Source organism: Elgaria multicarinata, chromosome 10 (genome assembly GCF_023053635.1).
Source record: "Elgaria multicarinata webbii isolate HBS135686 ecotype San Diego chromosome 10, rElgMul1.1.pri, whole genome shotgun sequence".
NCBI classification, from domain to species: Eukaryota; Metazoa; Chordata; class Lepidosauria; order Squamata; family Anguidae; genus Elgaria; species Elgaria multicarinata.
The window spans coordinates 7,360,745-7,384,850 of NC_086180.1; the positions used below are offsets into that span (position 1 = coordinate 7,360,745).

Consider the following 24,106-nt stretch of genomic DNA (forward strand, 5'->3'; position numbering starts at 1 on the left):
ACGGTCTTTCAAAATGACGTGTTCAACAGATTCTATTGCTCAAGAACCACAGGGACATATCTGTTCATTAACCCTAGAGTAACCTGATACAAAAGAGGGCAGGGCTCCTGCAGCTTTAACTGCTGCGATGAAGAGGGAATTTCACCAGGTTCTCCATATATCCAAATGACACCTGCTGAAATTCCCTTTTCTATGCAATTGTTAAAGATACAGGAGCCCAGTCCTCCTTTTCATATGGTCACCCTACATCTATGGCAGAAGAAACGGCCTGGGTTTTTGTTTCGCAGGCATAAGATCTATTTTGGACTCTGTGACTGGAGCTTTTAGGTACTTACAATTTCTCCAAACAGTGAGATAAAAATAACCTCCTGAGTTTCTGGTTTTGGTAATAAACCACCTGGGTGCCAGCAGTAGACCATTGCTTCACTTGGTTTTCCTGTGAGAATGAAATGGTTCCTCCTTATTGCGGTGCCTTGCAAAGTGTGGGGGCCGCCTATAGCCTTAAGAGAATGGGGCAGGCTATGAATGCATTACGAGAAAGAAAGGGACATTGCTGCTGTGGGGTGTTCAACAGCGTCACACAATTGGGTTTGATCTTGATCTTTGCAAATTACAGAGGGACGTTCAGAGGGACTTGCATACTGTGTGCAAGCTGCACGATCTTGGAACGTGCATATAGGCAATTGCTGAGTTCGCGGGGCAGAACTCTTTCACGAAAGACACTGTGGTGCTACTGACTTGATAGGTAGTTTGTCACAACCACGTGGGATCAGTGGAATACCATGGAGTACTTTACCACCTACTAAGTGGATCTACTTCCCCCATTGACATGGAGAAGGAAGCTGATAGTCCTCATGGCTATGTGCTACCTCCAGTATCAGAGGCGGTAAAGCTCTGCACACCAGTTGCTTGGGGACTTTGGCCGGTGGGTCTTTTTGCACTCCTGTCCTGCTTGTGCGGTTCCCGTGGGCAGCTGGTTGGCCACTGGGTGAACAGAACGCTGGACTCTTCATGCCCTACTTAATTACTTCCTGACACTTTTAGCTGACAAACAGGATGCAGGACTAGATGGACTGATGTTCTGGGGCAGTAGGCCTCTTCTAATGATGCAGGGCCAGCCTGTCTTAGTGAGACCATTTACCTGTCTGGTGTCCAATATTGTCTACTCTGACAGGGGTCTCAGGCAGAGAAAACATTTTCATACAAAATTATGCATGGTATGGAGAATGTGGATAGGGTGACATTTTTCTCCCTCTCTCAAAATACTGGAACCCGGGGTCCTCCCCTGAAGCTGATTGGTGGGAGATCCAGGACAAATAAAAGGAAGGACTTCTTCACACAGCGCATAGTTAAATTATGGAACTCACTACCACGAGATGTAGCGATGGCCACCAATTTGGAAGGCTTTAAAAGGGGGTTGGATACATTCCTGGAGGCGAAAGCTATCAATGGCTTCTAGCCCTGATGGTTATGTGCTGCTTCCAGTATACGAGGCAGTAAGCCTGTGTGCCCCAGTTGCTGGGGAACATGGGCGGGAGGGTGCTGTTGCACCATGTCCTCCTTGTTCATCCCTGGCGGATGGCTGGTTGGCCCCTGTGTGAACAGAGTGCTGGACTAGCTGGACCCTTGGTCTGATCCAGCAGGGCTCTTCTTATGTTCTTAACCATTGCTACACAATCCTTTTACTTGGAGAGGCCAGCAGTTGAATCTGGAACCTTCTGCATGCTGAGCATGTGCTCTTGTCCCTGAGCTTAAAACCTCCCCCTCTCCCAAATATGCTTTGTAATCCCAGGGCAATCAAGAGCAGTTAGAGGCAGGTGCCGGGACAGGCGGTCAGTTACTCTGCAGTAGGTGCCCAGCCCAGTTTGGCAAATGAAAGCAAATCATCTTTCTCACTGTGCATCTTGAAACAGCGTCATTTTTGAAGGAACCAGCATCATCACCCAAGTCAGTGGTCCCTTTGGCGGTGACATCTATTGTAGTTCATGAAAAGTAGGTCAAGAGGAGTTAAGTTCCTTAACTGATGGGAGGGGGAGGGATTAGACCTGGGGGAGGGGGGCTGGCGAAAGATGAGTTGTGTCTTCAGCAGAAACTTTCGCAGTAGGTGTGGTTAGAGAAGATGCGGAGTGGGATTTGGGAGTGTGGATTTGCTTCTGAAGGCTAATAGTGACTCTATTTTAACACCCCAAATCCCTAGACATTTAGGAGAGATGCGAGTTAAAATGCAGTCTTCAAAAGCGTGGTTTAGGGAGAAAATATTCTTTCAGCAGAGATGTTTGAAGCAAAGGGGCCGCCATATATTTTGTTTCTGGCAGGGAATATTAAAATATCTGTACTTGGAGAGAATGTTGGGAGCCAGGGTAGAGGCTGCTATGCAAAAGAAGAAGAAGAAGAAAAGGTGAGGGCTGTTTAAAGCCAGGCAGGTAACGGCTCAACTGAGCTGAGTTGCAGCGTGTTCAGTGTTACTTTTGACCCCTTTGTTATCACTAGAGGGCAGCATGGGTCTATCCAACCGCACAAACGTGGTTTCAGTAGGAATGCGAGAACATTTTTGTTTCAGTTTGGTTCTGATAAGAATTCACCAACATTTGCAAAGTCCTCCATATTTGTGACAAAAAGAACTTGAAATTTAAAAAACAAGCAAACATGTAAAAGAAAAGAAAAAAACCTGATCTATTTGCCCACTCAGGCCCAGGGCTTTGAGTGCTTTCTCTTAAAAGTCTGAATTAGAATCCCTGTGTATTCAGCCATGAGAGTCTGTGTGGTGTAGTGGCTAAAATGTCGGACTGGGAGTCGGGAGATCCAGGTTCTAGTCCCCACTCAGCCATTGGAAACCCACTGGGTGACTTTGGGCCAGTCACAGGCTCTCAGCCCAACCCGCCTTACAGGATTGTTGTTGTGAGGATAACATGGAGAGGAGGAGGATTATGTATGCCATCTTGGGTTCCTTGGAGGAAAAAAGGTAGGATATAAATGCAACAATAAATAAATAATTAATAAATAAATGTAAATTCTTAATTAGGGTTGCCACCTCTTTTTTGCTCTCCTTTTTAACAGGTATATGGCAGGGAAGTATATCATGCTCCTCTTGATACAGGGAATAGCTGTACATTAGAACGTAAGAAGAGCCATGCTGGATCAGACCAAGGGTCTGTCTAGTCACACCTCTGTTCACACAGTGGCCAACCAGCTGCCCACGGCAAAACCACAAGCAGGACACGGTGCAACAGCACCCTACTACCCATGTTCCCCAGCAACTGGTGCATATAGGTTTACTGCCTTTGAATCTGGGCAGTGCAGATGGGTGAGAAAAGCTGTACCTATTGAATTTGGCTGGTGTAGATGGGTGAGAATATTGTTTCGGATAAGAATTTACCGAATATTCCAAAGTTCTCCGTATTCAGGAGAAAGAATTTGGGATTTAAAAAATCTGAATGTGGGAGAAAACGAAACTGACAGACGGAACTTTCAACATAACTTAATGGATGGTAACTGGAAATGAAGCTGTTAGAGTGAAGTTGACCTGGGCCGAAGTTGATGTATGTTGCAGCTGATTTGTGGCCTGTTGGTGTGTGGCAGCCTTGTGAGTGATTGAACCCCTTGTCCAGATGAGTGTCCTGAGGCAGCTGCTTCCCCAATAAATGTCATAATTAGGGGTGTGCACGGACCCCCTGCTCCGCCCCACGGGCAGATCCGAAAATTTCAGATTGGCCCACGCCGCTCCGCCCATACTCCGCTCCTCTTCGCCGCAGAGCTCCGGCTCTGAATCGGAGCTCTGCAGTGGAGGGGAGTGGCGCCAGGTAAGGGACCAAGGGGAGGGGGGCCTTACCCGCCTCCGTCCGCGGTCCGTCGGCGTCTTCAATTGAGCCCGCGGTTCAACCAGGAAGTCTGGGCTGCAAGTGGCCCAGACTTCCTGGTTGAACCCCGGGCTCAATTGAAGATGCCGATGGACCACGGACGGAGGCAGGTAAGGGAGAGGAGGGCGGGGGGGTTACCGGGCCCTGCCGCTGTCGCCGCATGGGCGACAGCGACAGCGGCAGGGCCCAGTAAACCCCACTTACTTTCCGGCGGAGCTCCGGATCGAGGCGAAGGATCCGCCTTCACCTTGATCCTCTTTGCCACACTCCGCCGGCCCCCCAATCCTCTTCGCCTCCGCCTTAAGGGCAGGCGAAGCCCCCCGCTCCGCTTCTAATTCGCCGGTCCGATTAGAAGCGGAGCACATCCCTAGTCACAATACAGTCCTGGCCTAATGGATCTGCCATCGCTCTCCCTTCTACCTGGGGACACCGGGAGGTGGTTAGACTATTTCTCCCTCTAGTGCAGGATTGTCTATGCTGAGCGGTACCTGCTCGCCATGGTCTGATGAAGGGGGCTTCTCCATCTGCTCCCAGATCCTTTTAACGGGAAACTCTGCTCTTCATGATCTGCCTCTTTAGTCCACTGTGGGGCCTACTCTTTGGGTTGTCATTTGGGAGCCCTGGACTTTGTCCCCAAGGCCCAACAGTAGCTGCACCACTATTTCACCAAAGCTTTTTTGTGGGTCACTTCCAAGCACAGAGGTAAGTGACAAAACCACGGGCAAAACTATCCTGGCAGCTCCTATTACCTGTTACCTGTTACCTCCTATTACCTGTTACCTCCTATTACCTGTTGGTAATAGGAAAAATGACCTTTGTGTGCAAAAGCCAAAGAAACGCACAGCATCAGGAGGAAAACAGAGTTGGCACCTGCCGGGCCCAGTTCTCCCAAAGGGTGTTTCATTTGGGGACAGAGAAAGTGACCCAAAGAGGCAGCAACTGTAGCACAGATGCCTCCCAGCTGATCTAACTAAGCACAAGAGACCTGCAACTCTCCATCAGAGGCGAAGCTGAAGCTGCTCCCTCCACAGAGCGGATTGGAAGGACTGACCACTCGGCCTCATGCAAAGATGGCAACACTTCCATTGTGGGAGAAAATACGTGGCTGTTTTACGGACGAGGCCTCTGCCTTTCCCAGTTACGCATCAGAACTCAACAGATGAAGCGCTCACCCAGCGTGGAGATTCCGTGATACCTGCCACGCTTCTGCCTGCCATCCCGGTTGCATCCTGCAAACCATTTGGGAAACTCACCCCAGGGGATTCTAGGTTCCCCCCCGCCCAATTATGTTCTATGTTTGGCTTGCCAGCAGGGCCTTATAAAGCTACTATGCATTAAGGCAGCCTTGCCCAGTCGGCTCTCCAGATATTTGGGACTACAATTCCTATCAGCCCCAGCCAGCATGACGAATGGGCAGGGAGGATGGGAGTTGTGGTGTGAAACCACCCAGAGAGCTTTGGCTATTGTGCGTGGGGTGGGGTGGGGTGCGGTATAGAAATGTAATAAATAAATAAATGAAACCTATTCTAGCACAAATCTTTCCCACGTCAGAGAAAGCTGCTTTAACTAGTAGTTTATTGCAGAGCCTCTGGTTGCAGCCTAGCAACCATTGACACAGACCAAGATTGCAGTTGGAAGGTTCTAACATCATGAGAAGTTTGCTACACAAGCAGTTATCTTTTAGATAACACCGTCTTTATTATAGTTGGACTTCACAATAACCACCTTGTTGTGGTAAGTCATTATTGCTCCCATTTTATAGCTGGGAGCTATAAATTAATTCCTGGGGACACTTCCCCCCGCCCACTAAATTAAACATTGGAGGCATACTTTCGCGTCACACATTGCTAACCAAGATCCATGCTGTCTGGCTGAGGATTATGGAAATTTCAGTCTCTCCACACCTGCAGGACTCCAGGTCGGGGAAGGCTACGATAAACGGCATCACAAAACAATTCCTTTTTTTAATGGTGTGTACAGTTTTGGTCACCACATCTAAAAAAAAAAAGACATTGTAGAGCTGGAAAAAGCTGCCAAAAAGGGCAACTAAAATGGTCAAGGGGCTGGGGCACCTCCCCTATGAAGGAAGGTTACATCAACTGGGCTTGTTTAGCTTGGAAAAAGGGAAGCTAAGGGGAGACATAATAAAGGTGTACAAAAATTATGCATGGTGTGGAGCATGTGGACAAGGAGACATCCCCCCCTCAAAAAAAATACTAGAACCCAGTGGGGTCAATCCCATGAAGCTGATCGGTGGGAGATTCCAGACAAATAAAAGGAAGAACTTCACACTGCATAATTAAACTATGGAATTTACAACCACGATGTAGACATGGCCACCAATTTGGATGGCTTTAAAGGGTTGGATAAATTCCTGGAGGAGAAGGCTATCAATGGCTACTAGCCCTGATGGTTGTGTGCTATCTCCAGTATCTGAAGCAGTAAGCCTTTATACATCAGTTGCTGGGGAACACGGGTGAGAGGGTGCTGTTGCACCGTGTCCTACTTGTGGTTCCTGCTTGACAGCTGGTTGGCCACTGTGTGAACAGAGTGCTGGACAAGATGAACCCTTGGTCTGATCCAGTATGACTCTTCCTAGGTTCTTATTTTCCTCCTCCTCCTCCCCATGGACTGATCGGCCTTGCACGCACCATTACATTGCTTGATTGACTTTTATTGCCCCAAGTGCCGGTGACCTTTTGGCATCAACTTGAACTCCTGGAAATTCTCCAGGTGCTCAAGCACAGGCCAAGTTGCTTATGGTTTGCCCAGCTGGCAACGCCACTCTGCCGCTGTTCCCTTGACCCACCCCCAGCTACTGTGTTGTTTCAATGCTCAAAGGATAAGTGGTCACCTTGCACACCAGGGCTTGGGTACACCCAATGGGTTACTGAAATATCACAAAAATTCACCCACCCACCAGCAGCCCAAAGAAATGCCAGGACAATATCCAATGGCCAGAAAAAGAAGCTAGCTCCATCCATCGGCCAGAGAAACAGTAGTTAGCCATGACTAACCTAAATCCCATTGCAAAGGAAAATTCGGGAAATAGCAATCAGTGAAGAATTGACACAGAAGTTACAATGTCAAAGAGGAATAAAACACAAAGATAATTTTGAAAAGGACTGGAAAAATATATAGAATATATGAAGAAAGAAAAGAATAGAGCAACTCTGGCAGAAGCTTACAGGACTCCCTGGGACTCCTGAAAAGAAGCAGTGTTATAAAATAGTAGAAAATAAAATGGAAGAGGTAAGGAAAAATGATCTACCATCTTAGAGAAATGGGGCAATCTAAGGGAGACAGACTGGGCTGGGGAAGGGGCTAAATGGTAAAATGTGAAAGGAAAGTAATTTTGCTATAATTTTTAGCTGTAAAAAGTTTACTACATTTTGAATGTTTGTTTATATATATATTTAAAACAACAAACAACAACTAAATCCCTTTGATTTCACTGAGCCTCCCTTAAACATGACTAAGGGTGCAAATGTTATGCATGTTTAGACAGAAAAAAAGTCCTATAATTCCCGGCATTTTCCAGCCAGCGTGCATAGGATGGCACCCTAAACCTACACCCTAAACATGCATAGGATGGCACCCTAAGCCTACATCCAACCCTTTGACTTTGCAAATGGATGTATAGGTTAGTAAGAACAGATTCACACATGCACACACGTTATTTCCAAAATCTGCCTTTATTTACATTTCAAGTCAAATCACATGCAAACTTTTCCTTCCCACCCACCTCCCCAACATTTAAGAATAGTGTGATTAGCAAAAAAGATGCATTCAAATTTTTAAAATAGCAATTAAATATACAAAAATATAGCTTACAAAGTAAAAACCCAGCAAATGTTCTCTTTGTCTTTTTTATTTAAAAAAAAAATATTCTGCTGCAGAATTTTATTTATTTTAGTGTACAAACGCGTCTATGAATCCAGGAGGATCCCTAAGGTTCATAAACTCTTTCAAGAGCTGCGCACTATTTACAAAATGATTGTGGAAGGGGAAAGTTTGAGGTTAGGGGTAGAAAGAGATCAGACTGAACCTGAATGTGTTAAAATGGTAAATGTCAATTGTAACCTTAGGCAGCGATCTCTTAGGGCTGCTACTGAAATTCATGCAATGTTATCAACTGGCTATTGGAAATGTTACCCTGTTGCAGAAGAGCTAGGAAGAACAGTCTATGCCGTGGTTAGAAAATGTACAATGTAATACTGAAAAATCCGTTCCCTCTATCCTTGGATCAACAGCAAGTACTGACATATAAATAATAATTTAAAAAAATACAGTCCTCAAAACAAGGGGGAAAAGTTTCGGTTTGCATCCTTTGTATACTCCAGAATAATATGCACACAGTTAATTTTGACCATGGTGATAAGGGCTAGAAACTTGCTTTTTTAAAAATAAAAAATAAAATAAATGCAAGCGGTTTTTAGGAAGCCAAATTCACAGCAAAAGTGGAATTGGGCTCCGGTATGTTCTGTTTGGCTCTGTACTGGGGCAAAAACATGTAGTCCAACACATCTGGAGCGCCCCAGGTTGAGGAAGGCTGTACTAGAGAAATATATCAGTGGCCCCGTTCAGACAACACGCTAAACCATGCTGCTTAATGCATTCCGTTAACCATTTTGTCACTAAGCAGCATGGTTTAGCGTGTTGTCTGAATGGGGCCAATGGCTACTAGTCTTGATGGTGTTTGTGCACTTCACCCAGGGTTCAGAGACAGTTATTAATCACTGTGGTTGTCCCCCAGCAATTGAGGGGTGTGTGTGTTTAAAGGCAGTATGTCTGTCAGTACTAGTCAGTGGGGACCAGGAGCGTGAGTGTGCTTTCACACACGTCCTCATCTGTCTGGCCACTGTGGGAACAGAATGCTGGACAAGACAGGCCATTGGTCAGATCAAGCGCCAGGGTTCAGCTTTTGTTGTCTCGTCTGGATTTCACAGAAGAACACCCGCCACCAAAATCGGCACTTTTAACACGCTCAAAACGATGAAGACTTCAAATTTCAGGGCTACATTTGTTTTTTGTTTTTTTTTAAAAAAGCAAACTCACTCTCCCTCGACATGTGTCAACGCCCTCTTTCTGGGCTGGCAAACCCCTCGAAATGGATTCACATGATGGGAGAATAGGAGAATACTCCCGTATTCCAGTGCTGAATCCAACTGGCTGGACGTCAGCCCCTTTCATGAGAATGACACCTTGGCCTTGTTATTCCCTTTGCTTCTCGCGGGACAGTAATTTGTGAGATCTGTTTCCCCCTTCCACATTCCTGGGGCACTTAAGGAACCGTTTTCCGAGGCAGGATTTGAGCAAATGTGGACCTTGAGTGCCTAAAAGTAACCCATCACGCCACCGGTAGAGGTCGGCCTAACTTTTAATCAAGCACATTCCTTGCACCATTGTAGGGTCTCATCCTTAGCGGCTGTGGGTGGGCTCTACTACCGCCCCCCCCATCCCACACACGGTCGAGAGAGCATCTGACGTCCTGAATCATCCGGCAGCGGTGTCAGGATTTGGCCTTGCTGCTCGTTCAGTTCCAAGCGCCACAGGCAATGCGGTGTGAGGTAACCACTGGGGTGGTGGGATTGCGGGGCGCAGATTTCCCTAGGAGCATGCCGCGTCTCTCCATCCATCCCGAGACGCAGAGAGGCACTCCGCCGCACGCAAGGCGCCCGGGCGTTCCTGGCTTTTGTCTCTCGGATCGCTTCCGGCTTGGGCCTCTCGCCCTCCATCCGGCTCAAGTCCAAGACAAGTCCGATCTACCCTACAAACGACCTTTGTAAAGTGCTCGTATGAAAAGAAGAAGAAAAAAGAGGAGAAAAGAAAAGCCAAACCCACAGACTCGCCTTTCCCCCTACTGGTTTGTCACACTGGTGGACGCTGTGCTAGGGACGCTTCTGTAGCTGAAGCCCCTGCCCTTCCTCCTTCAAGCGCATCCGGGGAGCTTGTCACGAGCCAAAGGGAACCCTGGCCAGTACTCCAAGGCCGTGAGCAGCAGCTTCAGAGAGCGGCGAATCCCTGCACGGGTCTTGCGGCCGGTGGGTTGTGCCGAGGGCGTGAGCAACTTGCGGGAAGCTATACGATGTTTGCCGCCCCGGGCAGGGGCTCTTGCGGGGGGCCGTGGTGATCCGGCTTGCTGTGGAGCTGGGCCAGCTGGAGAACGGCCATGTTGCAGAGTGGGCACACTTTCCGTACCTCCAGCCATTTGATGAGGCACCTGGGGGTGGAGAGGAAACACATTCAGCCATCAGACGGGCTCTGTCGGCCGCCTTATAGAATCATAGAATAGCAGAGTTGGAAGGGGCCTACAAGGCCATCGAGTCCAACCCCCTGCTCAATGCAGGAATCCACCCTAAAGCATCCCTGACAGATGGTTGTCCAGCTGCCTCTTGAAGGCCTCTAGGGTGGGAGAGCCCACCACCTCCCTAGGTAACTGGTTCCGTTGTCGTACTGCTCTAACAGTCAGGAAGTTTTTCCTGATGTCCAGCTGGAATCTGGCTTCCTTTAACTTGAGCCCGTTATTCCGTGTCCTGCACTCTGGGAGGATCAAGGAGAGATCCTGGCCCTCCTCTGTGTGACAACCCTTTCAAGTCCTTGAAGAGTGCTATCATGTCTCCCTTCAGCCTTCTCTTCTCCAGGCTAAACAGGCCCAGTTCTTTCAGTCTCTCTTCATAGGGCTTTGTTTCCAGACCCCTGATCACCCTGGTTGCCCTCCTCTGAACATGCCAAGAGCTCCTGGCCCTCCTCTGTGTGACAACCTTTCAAGTATTTGAAGAGTGCTCTCGTGTCTCCCCTCAATCAGTTGGTCAGCTAGCCTTAAAGCTAGCTGACCAACTGCATGAGCCTCACACATAAGACAGCAGAAATGCTTTATTTGGTTTTAGACGGCACACGCACAAGAACTACCCCTGGCTTTTAGAAAGGGTGAGAAGCCACGTATTTTTCATTTAGCCTTTTAAATTACATCATTTACATGTTTTAACACTTTACTGTCTTTCATGCTCTTATTACTTAAAAAAATGTTTTAAAATGTTAATGTTTTAAATTGTTGTTGACTGCCTTGATGGTGTTTTTTTTAAAAAAATTAAGTTTTGAGAATAATAAACAAACTAATAAACACCGGGGGCAACTTACAGGAAATCAGAGATCCTAAGTTTCGTGGATGATTGAAAGTAGATCAAGTCCATTCATCTAAAAGAGTCTTTCCAGAGCGTTTCATGCGTACTTGGTGGGTGTCATTATTTTGCTTCATTTCTTACATAAAGCTCCATCACACCAGGGATTAACACGCTCCCTACTGATGGAAAAGAGCCCAGCTCTGAACCAGAGAAACTTACAGTAGTTGCCATGCCTTCGCTTCTCCGCCTGTGTTTCCGTTCCTCAGTTACTTCCTCTTTCAAAAGAGGAAGGACAGAAAGAGCACGAGGCCCATTGAGTCTGCTGTTCTAACGGCGCTGCTTCTCCTGCACGCAGCAGGAGAGAGCAGCAATTCAGAGTTTAAAAAAACATCGGACTTAATGAGGGATTTTGTTGTTGCGTGAGGAAGGCCAGAAGGGGCGGGAGGCAGACGATGTCATATGAGGGACCTGAGCACACTCTGTGAGTGCTCAGGAACAAGCGTGCAATAAAACGCTTGTCGGATGGAGCTTATAGTCTAGGAAGCCTTGATGGCATTTTAGTAAACAAGGCAGACCAGCAACAACATTAGCAGCAGCTGCCTCTTCATGCAGAGGAGGAAGGAACAGCGATTCTTCCAAGATGCACAAGGATTTCAGAACATCATTGTATCAAAAACAATGATGCAAAAATATGTCTCTTGCTGCCCAGTTCATCGGGGGCACATTTTTAATCAGCACGACTAGAAGGACGATTTAGTAAAATCCTGGTTAATGAATGGATATGTCCCTGTAGCACTGGAACACTGGTTGCAATTTAGATGGGGTGTGTGCTGAAGTGGGGGGCAAATGGAAGCTCCCCCACCCCCAGTGCAGAGAACAGGAAGCACGGCAAAGCGTTAAAGACCCCCCAACACAGACTCCAGGGTCCCAATTCAGATTGCATGCACGCATGCGCACACACACAGGCTGTAATGCACACTTCAAAAGCCATTCCCCCCCCCATTGCTAATTTAGGGTGACCATGTGGAAAGGAGGACAGGGCTATCCTAGACTGTCCAGATACAAAGGAGGGCCGGGCTCCTGCAGCTTTAACTGTTGTGATGGAGAGGGAATTCCACCAGGTGCTGCATGCCTACAAGTGACACCTGCTGAAATTCTCTTTTCTACACAACTGTTTAAGATACAGGAGCCCGGTCCTCCTTTCCATAGGGTCACCCTGGCTAATTGCATGGATGGCATCTCCTCTCTTTTGGCTCTGAGCTGCTGGAAGTAGCAGGATATAAACCAGGGGTGCTGAATCTCAGGCCTGAGGGCCAAATCCTGCCTTCTGGAGTTCCCTAGAAGGCGCTGCCCTCTTCCCCAGGCCCTTGCCCTGACCCCCTATCGTTCAGTGGTTCCCTGGCTTTTGCATGGATTCCACCCCTACCCCCCATTCTCAAAGGTTGAAATGTCTCCCCTAAGGCTTAGCTACTGACATATTTAAGTTAAAATGTGCTGGTATTCCAGCCCCACCCCTTTTTGCCTCTGGCTCCTCCCACCACTGGACCGCAGACCTCAAAGTCTTCCCCAAAATGGAATTGAGCCCCTCGGGCTGAAAGAGGTTCTTCATCTCTGATATAAATCCCTTTAGCAAATGAAACCAATTATGAGTCAGGCCCTGTGGCTCTCCTAACGCTGTCTAGTCTGGCTGGCTTGATTCCCAGGAACATCTACCTTGGAAGTCAGAGCACCAGGCTCAGTGGATCTTTGGGCTGATGCAGCATAAACGGTCCTTGCCGTCGAAAAATTCCCCAAGCGAACGCCTTGCATCTGAAACCGCTTCATGCCACATCTGTCCATCCGTCTGCAGGCTGGCTGCTGTTCCCAGGTAGAGGGGATCTTCCTAAGCCCTGCCAACCACGGACCTTCTAACTCAGCCTTCCTCAACCTGGGGCGCTCCAGATATGTTGGACTACAACTCCCAGAATGCCCCAGCCTGGGGCATTCTGGGAGATGCAGTCCAACACATCTGGAGCACCCCAGGTTGAGGAAGGCTGTTCTAACTGGAGATGTAAGCAACTGAGCCTTCTGCAAATTCAAGGGTACAGCCAATACTCTAGCCCTGAGCTAGGGGCTCCTGCATGAAGGTGAACCACAGGTTGAAACCTGTACATGGCGATAGATGCGCATGACCTGAAACTGTTGGGCAGGCTCTTCCTCACCTGTAGTTGCCACAATCATGGGACCTGGCCCTTAGATGTGGGCACAAGGGCCAAGAAAACAAGGACACCCCCCCCCCCCCAGTCTCATAGCCAAGGCCCGTCTCCCCAGATGCTTTCCCCTTCCCCTTGGAAACATAGAGGCTGCCAAGACCCCCGGGGCTGCCAAGACCCCCGGGGCTTCCAAGAGATACCCGAGAGGTCGTCACAACCATTTTGCTCTGGATTTTCGTGCCGATTGGTGGAGGTTGGCACTTACTTTCTATGGAAGGCATGTTTGCATGGACAGATGCCCAACTCATCCTTTGGCTTGAATTCTTCCAAACAAACAGCACAGATCTGGAGAAGAAGCAAAGGACAAAACGGAAAAGAACAGTCAGCCAGAGACATGCCCACACGCCTGGAAAACGACAACAACACCCCACTTTGCATTCACGGCGGATGAGATGAGATCGAGGGAGAGAGAGAGAGAGAGAGAGAACAGTTATTTCATGGTTTATCAGTACAGGGAAAGACTGCCAATTCCTCTGAGAAAACGCCACTAACTAAATTCTTTTCCATGTGGTTACAGATTGGATGAGTTTCCCCAGCTTCGGCATTGACCTTGGCAGGTCTTCAGTGAAAGCGGGTTGCGCATGACTTCTTTCTTTCAGATTCTAACAAACGCAGTTCGGTGGAATCTGCCCCCAACCCCTAAGTGCCCAAATTGACGGTGGATCTGTAACATCATTCATTTCTAAAAGCTGAAGGCTCACAGAAGTATTTGAAGAGAAAGGTGTTATCCCAGTTCGCCTATGGGGTTCATGTTATCCTTCAATTCTGATTTTAGGGGTTCGCTCTCCCTCAACTCCAAGGGCCTCAGTGAGTATTACTGGAGACTTAATGGGTATTGCTGTTTCTTAAGTAAATTACTGCCTTAAAATCGCAGCTAATGGAAGCTTGGTTCGTTAACATTTGCAGGCCACGTCAGGTGCGGGAATCCATTTCCAAGTGTGGTTTCTCCTAGGTGGTTTAGGGCTTAAAAAAAAGTAAAAACAAGCCCTTTGAATCATGCCCAGAAACAAACTGGTAGCCAGTGGAATATCCTTAACCAGCACATTTCCAGATGCTCTAGTTAGTAAGCTCACAGCTGTATTTTAAACCAGGAGTGGGCAGGAAGTAGATCTCCGGACGCCATGGACTTCCGGTGCTCAGCACTCCTGACCACTGACCATACTGGCAAAGGCTTCTGGGTACTGAAGTCTAAAACATCTGGAGAACAGTTTTCTGCCCTGGCCCTGTTCTAAACCCAACTGAAGTTTCCAAGAAGTCTTCATTGGCAGCCCCAGGTAGAATGCATTGCAGTAGTCTAGCCTGGGTGTTACCTGGGCATGCAGAACAATGGGTAGGCCATGTTTTCCCAGGAAGGGCAACTTGTACCTAATGTACCCACTGAACCTGGCTAAAGATCTTTATGCTTTTTGGGACACTGGCTTCCCCAACCATAAAGCCAGATCTAACAGCATCTACCAAGGGTTAGGGTGACTGAAACAGCCACTGCAGACCTAAAGGCCTCCCATTCCACACGCTGTGTGTCAACTCATCAAGTGATCATACCAGAGACCAAAGTCAAACATAGAATCATTACATAGGATAGTAGAGTTGGAAGGGGCCTACAAGGCCATCGAGTCCAGCCCTCTGCTCAATGCAGGAATCCACCCTAAAGCATCCCTGACAGATGGTAGTCCAGCTGCCTCTTGAAGGCCTCTTGTGTGGGAGAGCCCACAACCTCCATAGGGAACTGATTCCATTGTCGTACTGCTCTAACAGTCAGGAAGTTTTTCCTGATCTCCACCCGGAATCTGGCTTCCTGTAACTTGAGCCCATTATTCCATGTCCTACACTCTGGGAGGATCGAGAAGAGCTCCTGGCCCTCCTCCGTGTGACAACCTTTCAAGTATTTGAAGAGTGCTATCATGTCTCCCCTCACTCTTCTCTTCTTCAGACTAAACATGCCCAGTTCTTTCAGTCTCTCCTTATAGGGCTTTGTTTCCAGACCCTTGATCATCCTTGCTGCCCTCCTCTGAACCCCCTCCAGCTTGTCTGCGTCCTTCTTGAAGTGTGGAGCCCAGAACTGGACGCAATACTCAAGAGGAGGCCTAACCAGTGCTGAATAGAAGGGAACCAGTACCTTGCATGATTTGGAAGCTATACTTCTAATAATGCAGCCCAAAATAGCATTTGCTTTTTTTGCAGCTACATCACACTGTTGGCTCATATTCAACGTCACACGTCCCTTGCCAACGCCAGAAGACTAAACTATTCATATCTAGCCAGAGGCTCTTTGATGTGCCACCATCCAACTGGGTTGGCCATGCAGAGATTTCAAGAGGAGTAAACTGTAAGCAAAGCCACCTATGAAAAGCGGGCCAGCCAAACAGGGCTCCACGGACAATACTAACACCCGCTTTTATGTTTTTTAAAAGGGCAGCTGTACAAGTCAGGGATCTCCAACGCAGCACCCGAAGGCACCTCCAGTGGGGCCCAAAAGCTCTTCATTCCCTGCTTCCATCTATCTATCTATCTAATTGAAAAGCGTTAGGGCACCAGATACTCCTTCCTTGTTCCTGAACCTCCTGCTCATCAGTTATCCCATGGGCAGCGAGAGGAAGTAAGGCAACGGGATAGAGGGGAGAGAAAGAGTGAGGCTAGAGGCGGGGAGTGGTGAGAAACAGAGAGGTAAAGAGGTAGGGTGACCCTATGGAAAGGAGGACAGGGCTCCTGTATCTTTAATAGTTGTATTGAAAAGGGAAGTTCAGCAGGTGTCCTTGGTATGCATGCAGCACCTGGTGAAATCCCCTCTTCATCACACCAGTTAAAGCTGCAGGAGCCCTGCCCTCTTTTGTATCTGGCCACTCTAGTATAGCTCCTGCAGCTTTAACTGTTGGGATGAAGAGGGGATTTCACCAGGTGCTGCATGCATACAAAGGGCACCTGCTGAAATTCCCCTTTCTGTACAACTGTTAAAGCTACAGGAGCCCGGTCCTCCTTTCCATATGGTCACCCAAGGCTAAAGAATGGGAATGGAGAGACAGAGCGCAGAGGGGAACAGTCTGTGTGGGCAGAAGTAGACTGGGCAGGCCAGGAGGCAACTCTGTCCATTCCCCTCTCCCTCCCAGCCTCTAGCCTCACTATTCCTCTTCCTGCTCCACCACCTCTTCACTAGCCAGGCCGCCACATCCTCCATGGAAGCCATTTTGTGGTGGTGCCCGCAGCAGGTTCTCAAACCCCCAAACGTGCCCACAGGTCCCAAAAGGTTGGGAACTCCTGGTATAGGTGGTTACACCTTCATGCTTCTCCTTCCAAGGCAGGGCAGACATCTTGCGAAGGATGGAACATCTCCTCAAAAAGTGCCTCTCCGTTTGTGCGGTCAGGCACACAGCCACAGCTGCTTTTCAGCTCTCGTTTCTATCAGGGGAAGGAGAGGAAGCCGATGACTCAGGTTTGGAATCTCACAGTCTGGTACACGCTGTCCTAAGGAAACAGACGTCTCATCTCCCACAGCAACATGCCTGCTTAGCTGGGTGGGCCGTTCCTTTTAGCCTGAGGGCCAGTCTAGGAAACCAAGATGCCATGCAGCACGGGTCCCTCGCTCAGTATCACCTACATCAAAGGTACTGAACTTCACAAGCCATTTGACGGTTTCTTCAGTGGGGGAGCGATGACTCCGAGATCAGTGGGGCAGAGAATCCGCTCCGGGTTCCCGTCAGAACCAGTAAGAACTCTAAGGGAGCTCTCCAAGGCATGTCTATGACCCTGTTCAGACAACACACGAAGCCATGGTTAGGCTGCTAACCCTTTTGCAGCAAACGGTTAGTGAGTGTGTTTAAGCCATGATGATATAGCCACCACGGTTAGGAATGGTTCGCACAACACGCTAAGCCATAATGTTTAGCTCAATATGCTTAACCACCGTGACTTAGTGTGTCATCTGAACAGGGTCTAGGCCACAGTGGTTAAGCACTTTGAGCTAAACATTATGGCATAGCATGTCATGTGAACCATTCCTAACCATTGTGGCTACATAACCATGGTTTAAACATGCTCACTAACTATTTGCTGTCTAAGGCTGAGTTCAGAAGATCTTAAACCATGGCTTTAACCACAGTGAATAAGTTTTTTTGTGTGTTTTATTCACCATAGTTAAATCCATGGTTTAAGGTGTCTTCTGAACACAGCTTAAGGGTTAGCCGCCTAACCATGGCTTAGTGTGTCATCTGAACAGGCCCTATGTTTCCCCTCTCCGTTCTAAAAGGTCCCTAAGGCTTAATTTCTGGCGGTAAGAGCTGTAAATGAAAACATGCTGGTGATTGGGATATTTTGGGTATTTGGGCCCTGCCCCTTTTCCCTTCAGCCCCGCCCACCTCTGGAATGCCCCCCCCCCCCCAAGATCTTCTTTGAAGTGAAATTTGGTCCTTGGACTGATTACAGTTCAACAACCTTGGTCTACAGCGATCGCCATCCGCTTCTCAGGGTTTCAGAGATGGATGCTTCCCAGCCCTACTGGGAGATGCCAATAATAATAATAATAACAATAATAATAAATTTATTTATTTATTCCCTGCCTCTCCCTCTGGATCGAGGCGGGGAACCTTTTGTACACAGAGCGTGTGCTCCATCATGCAGCATAAATCTGCGTAACTAACCAATTCAAGGGGTAAATCCCACCCACACGGGCAGTTGTGTCTTATTGCATTCGTATCCCTCTCTTCGTGCAAGGAGCTGAGAGCAGCATAATTGTATAATTGTTTGAATATATTCAGCTCAAGACCTAACGTTAATTTATGTATCCTTCTTTTGATTCTGCTCCCTTCCACATTTGATCCCTATGTATTATTTCCATATATGTTTTAATGGTATGTTTTCTGTAATTAATTCAATGTATTGATTCCCTGTTGAAATGATTTGTATTTTTCTCTTTCTGGTCAATTGACTGCAAATAAAGATGATGATGAGGGTGTTACCCTGTTTTATCCTGGATAGCAGGTCAGGTCAAGAAGCCCACGCTGTTGCGTTTTATTGCTAAGAAAGAACCCGGATTCCCACATCTCAACTCAAACCCTCTAATCCAGCCTTCTCAACCTGGTGCACTCCAGGTGTGTCGGACCGCAACTCCCAGGTTGGAGAAGGCTGATTTAATGGCTTAACACTGAATGGGACAAACGGTACCCAAAGAGGTCACATGTCCGGTTATCTCAAGCAGTAGCCACCAAGGAGCCATCCCTCCAAGAGCTCGTCGAATTAAAAATCAAACTGCCCACGGCGGCACTCAGTGGCAATGAGTTACATAGAGTGAACAAGCCTCTGAAGAAGCCCTTCCGTTGGATCAGCAGAGTTTGGCTAGGTTTTGAGTGGACAATTAAAACCCACTAACTTTACAAGTGACCTTTTCCTGGTGATTAAAAACTATCAGCCCTAGCTAGTTGACTTGCAGATCAAGCATTTCTCTTTGTGGCTGGCAAAAAAGGTACTTCTGGAAAATCTTGAGCTGATAGTATTATGTTATTTGGGGACATGCTGGATCCCTCTTTTTCCCTTTCTCACGGACTCTCGGGTCTTTCCAGCCAACGTCCAACATGCTAACCACGACCCTGCCCTTTGCCAGATCGTTGTTCTGTGACTGTCGGCAGGTTCTGACAACGCCACGTACTGCTGCATGCACAAACACACACGCACATAATACCCACAGGCCCATACAGAAAAGGATCAACACAGATGCCTGCATTTTGGGACTTTCCTTGGGAAGCGTAGCTATGAGAACTGCCACGGTGCGCACCTGCGTTTCACAAGCTACCGCTACACCACTGCCCAAAGTCACCTACTGACATCTGGGTGGGGCCGTGGCACAGTGGTAGAGTCCCTGCTTTGCACAAAGAAGGTCCCATGTTTGATCCCCGGCATCTCTGAGTAAGGCTGGAAAAACTCCTGCCTGAAACCCTGGAGAGCCGCCGCTGCTGCCTGTCAGTGTTGACAATACCAGGGTAGACGGGCCAAAGGTCTGGCTCAGTAAAAGGCCGCTTCCCATGCTCCTAACTTCACGGTTCTTCCTTTCTAGTTCCGGCTTGCTGAGCGAGATCTTCTCTTACAGCTACAGGCGCGCCTTCTAGAACTTCGCTCTGCAGAAGATACTCTAGTGCAGCCTTCCTCAACCCGGGGCGCTCCAGATGTGTTGGACTGCATCTCCCAGAATGCCCCAGCCAGCTGGCTGGGGCATTCTGGGAGTTGTAGTCCAACACATCTGGAGTGCCCCGGGTTGAGGAAGCCTGCTCTAGTGACTTGCCTTCCAAGGCAACCGGAGTGAATTTTATCGCTGATCAGGGATTTGAAACTGCCTCCCCCTGGCCCAAGGACCTGATGGCAGTTATTAAAAGCTGAATAACATTTTCGAAAGGTTGGAGGGAGACACACACACACACAGAGAGAGAGAGAGAGAGAGAGAGAGAGAGAGAGAGAGAGAGGTTTGGGCTGGCGAAGCAAAGGAGAAATTGCCCAGTGGAAAGGAATGGGCGCAACCCCGAAGCAGCGACGTACTTTAGCATGTGAGCAGGCTGTCAGATGTCTTGAAATACAAGCAGAACCAGAAAGGTGGCTGGCTGTATCCAACCAATATCTCCAACCTGTCTGTCTTGGCCTAGCCTAGACGGCTCCCTCTGCCCCCCCCCCCCCCAGAACTTCTTGGCTTTTAAGAGCCGCTTTGTCTTCCTCATAGCCCAAGTTCACCGTGGGAAGCAAAGAACACAAAATGATGATGGTGGCATGTGTGTGTGTGTGTGTGTACTGTGTGTGTGTGTAGCAAAATAGCCGTGGGGAACTTTCTGGGAAGCGATCGAATGATTCCAGCTAGTAGTTTTCAGTGGAAGTTTTACATGTGCCAAAATAAAGACATTCCTTCTATGAAATAAATGTGTTGGTCTCTCTCTCTCTCTCTCTGTGTGTGTGTGTGTGTGTGTGTGTGTGTGTGTCCACACAATGAAAACACGTGCTGGGTGTATCAGCTCCTTCTATCTGAAAAGCTCACGACTCCTAAATGAACCTGCCTGGCCTTTCAAGTCCTTCTCACAGCCTGTGATCCAGGCCACTTCCTTACAGAGGTTAGGCAGGCATCCCGGACAACTCTGGAAAGGATTGTTGTTTTGAGGATAAAATGGAGACGAGGAAGGGCATTATGCACACTGCCTTGGGTTCCTCGGAAGAAAAAAAGTGGGACCTTCTCAGGTCCTCTGGGAATCATAGAATTATAGAATAGCAGAGTTGGAAGGGGCCTACAAGGCCATCGAGTCCAACCCTACTCCAGTCAACAAAACCAAGGCTGACAACTATTACCCAGAAGACCTTTTCTTCTGCCGCTCCCAGATTATGGAATGACCTGCTGGGAGAGATTCGTCAACTTAACAGTCTTCTGGATTTTAAGAAAGCTATAAAGACTGATCTCTTCCGGCAGGCCTACCCAGTTGAATTTTAAGATGCCTTTTAATAATGTGCCGCTTTTAATGATGTATTAGTTTTAAATGTTTTAATCAATTATATGTATTTTATGGCGTTTGCATTTGTGCTGTACCCTGCCTCAATTTGGAGGGAGAGGCGGGTAACAAATAATAACTACTATTATTATTATTATTATTATTATTATTATTATTATTATTATTACTACTACTATTATAAATAAAAAACAGGAGGGCTGGTTTAGATTCCGGGCCTAAGTTTCTGCACCTCTGTCATAAACGCTGAAGCAAGGGTGTATAGGGAGATATTTCTTTTTGCACCTGCCCTTAAGTGCTCTGGGAGCCCAGGACCGAGGCACAGATGGGTGTCCACTCACCTTTTGCCAATGCACCTGCTACGGTGTCGAATTCAAAAGAGTTCTGGGATTTAGGCCTGAAAGCATCTCCAAGCGGAAATGCCATATGCTTTTCCTCACCATTCAGATGCCCCTCTTTGGAAAACAAAACTTGAATGTGTGTGTGTGTGTGTTTGGGTGCACGTGTGTAAAAAATGAACACGCAACCCTCTGGATTCTAGGCCCTGGTCTGTCCTTCATGGTTCAAAATCAGCTTGGTTTCTTAATAAAATCAGTCCTGGGGGTGGTGAGATGTACCTTTCTCAAAAGAATTGGCTCGATTTAGACCCAACGCCTTGGCAGGCTCCATGGAGGCCTGCTGGGACTTTCTCCCTGCCTCCCTCATGGCTCTCCACCCAGAGTAACAATTTACAGCGTATATAAATAACTTCTTCATCTGTGCGACTGTTGGCAGGGCAAGCCGCGGTCCGGTTGCATAACCGACGTTTTGCTTTGCTTCCTCCGAGCTGTGCGATAACGGTGCCAGGTTGGTGCTGCTGGAAGGAGGGGCGTCAGAGCTCATGCACCTAAGGGCCAACATGCCTCCCCCCTTCCCCTGCCTCTCCGGTGTCCCAAAGTTTAAATTTAGAGTCTTGGCCAGTCACGCTGAAGGCGCCGCAGTAATTCAGGAGGGCTTTATTCCTCTTTCCTCCTTGGCAAAAGAACGCTGCAGTTTTTACGAGTCAAAAGGGCAAAGAACCTCCTTCCCGAACTCAGAAATAGGTTGATGGGAAGGTGACCCAGGTAAGATGTTATTTCATTGGATTGAGGCCTGTCGGTGGAGGAGGCAAGCCTTCAGACGTCACTGGGCTCTTCTTCAAACGGAAAGGTATGCTGTGGGCTAACGTTTCTTAACTGGAGATGCAAGGGATAGAATCTGGCACAAACGCCATGCACAGCATGTAACCTACCGCTCAGCTATGGCCCTTACCTGACATTTTAACTCTCACGGCTTCCCCCAAAGAATCCTGGCAACTGGAGTTTGGGGAGAGTATAATTCTGTGATGGAGATACCCAACCTCTCTCACACAGAGCAACAGTTCCCAGGGTTTCCTGGAGAAAGGGCCACTATTAAAACAATCTGAGTCGATAGCTAGTATAGATAGGCCTGGCATATTTGTAGCTGGGCTTGCCTATTCCTAGTAAGCCTCTTGAATTGCTCACTCGCCCGCTCTGTGTGTTTTAAGACAGGGGAACTCCAAGCTACTGCTGGTGCGTCAGCTGCGACACCTTCTGGACAGCCTGGCCACAGTTATCTATGTTGTGAAAAAAGAGGGGAAAAGCACCGCAAAAAGGCTGTAGGAAAAAAAGAGGTGACTAGTTCTGGTGCTATGAAATGTCAAAAAGTTTCTTTATTTTTATTTATTTATTTATTTATTTATTTATTATTTATTTATTTATTACATTTTTATACCGCCCAATAGCCGAAGCTCTCTGGGCGGTTCACAAAAATTATTCTTATTCAATAATTTTCTTATTTGAAAATTATTGAATAATTATTCAATTATTGAATAATTTTCTTATTCAAAATATAAAAAACGTTCTAAAAACTTTAAACCAAACGTGTACAATGCTCAACGTTTCATATCTATCTATCTACATGCTCAAGTTAAAGGAAGCCAGATTCCAGCTGGACATCAGGAAAAACTTCCTGACTGTTAGAGCAGTACGACAATGGAACCAGTTACCTAGGGAGGTTGTGGGCTCTCCCACACTAGAGGTCTTCAAGAGGCAGCTGGACAAGCATCTGACAGGGATTCTTTAGGGTGGATTCCTGCATTGAGCAGAGGGTTGGACTCGATGGCCTTGTAGGCCCCTTCCAACTCTGCTATTCTATGATCTTTCTATCTATCTATCCCTCATCAGGTAGAGTGTTAAAAGATAAATAAAAGAAGTTATTTAAGACTATATAGCTGGGAACAGATTTAGGGAGTGGAGGAGAGTGCCGAGGTAATGTAAATAACTACACTAGCTGTAATGATAAAAAAATACAAACTCAGTAACCGTTTCCTCTAATACAAACGGTTGAGTTGATTACATCATGAGTAGGTTAGTCCAGTAGAAACTTAATGTAAAGGCCCATATATTGTATTTGACTATGAGTGTGGTTTCTTTTTATTTAATTTTAAGTTGGATGAACTTGTTTATAATGCAATATGCCTTTATATACATTTTTCTTGAATGTCTTAGAGCTCCTGATGAAGGATATATATAGATCCGAAACGTTGAGCATTGTACAAGTTTGGTTTAAAGTTTTTAGAACATTTTTTTTTATATTTTGAATAAGAAAAATAAAGAAATAAAGAAACTTTTTGACATTTCATAGCACCAGAGCTAGTTGCCAGTTTTTTCTACAGCACAGTTATCTATGCCCTGGTAAACTCCAGATTAGACTACTGCAATGCTTTGCATGTGGGGCCGCTCCTTGGAGACCACTCGGAAACATCAACTGGTTCAGCAGTCTAACTGCTTTGACTGCTGTTTAGGACAAAGCCATTAGTGCGACGAATGGCGTTTGGAACACCAGACCAGTTGGAACACAGCTTCAAGGGCAACCCTGTACCTTCTCAGGCTCCATTCAAAGCGCCGGTGCTAATCTCTTAAACCATGAGATGCCACGAGAGATAAGTGGTTTTACGTGGTATTTTTCAAACTTTTAAAGCTTTATATTATGTCTCGTCCTGTTGTATTTCCTGGTTTCAATTGTGAAGTGTCCAGAGAGCCTCGGCTATTGGGAAGGATAAAACACAATAAAAAAATGAGGTGAGGTGAGGTGGGCAGGCACTTGAATTAGGGTGACCAACTGTCAGGATTTCCCCGGATTTGTGGTGTCAGGGGGGATTTTCTATAATTTTCAATAATGTCCTGGAATAACACACCTTCCCCTTTAAGGCTGCCATTAGCATAGCAGGAGGGAATGACATGCTTTCTTGAGGCACATCATTCCCCCACCCCGAGCTCCAATTGAGGTCTTAAAGGGGAAAGTGGGTCATTCATGGACATTATAGAAAAGGCCCCAATTGGAGTGGATGGTGGTGGTGCAGAATGAAA

General features: G+C 47.3%; 1 protein-coding gene across 1 annotated transcript in view; it reads right to left on the reverse strand.

The window, feature by feature from the left end:
- Nucleotides 1-9,427: 9,427 nt before the first annotated feature.
- RNF24 (ring finger protein 24) overlaps nucleotides 9,428-24,106 on the reverse strand; it is an 83,608-nt gene continuing 68,929 nt past the window's right edge. Inside the window, exons 5-6 of the mRNA XM_063136144.1 lie at nucleotides 13,439-13,518; nucleotides 9,428-10,080 (exon numbers count right to left, since the gene is read on the reverse strand). Coding sequence (XP_062992214.1) covers nucleotides 9,939-10,080; nucleotides 13,439-13,518 — 222 coding nt within the window. The 3' untranslated portion in view covers nucleotides 9,428-9,938. The remainder of the gene's footprint in view (nucleotides 10,081-13,438; nucleotides 13,519-24,106) is intronic.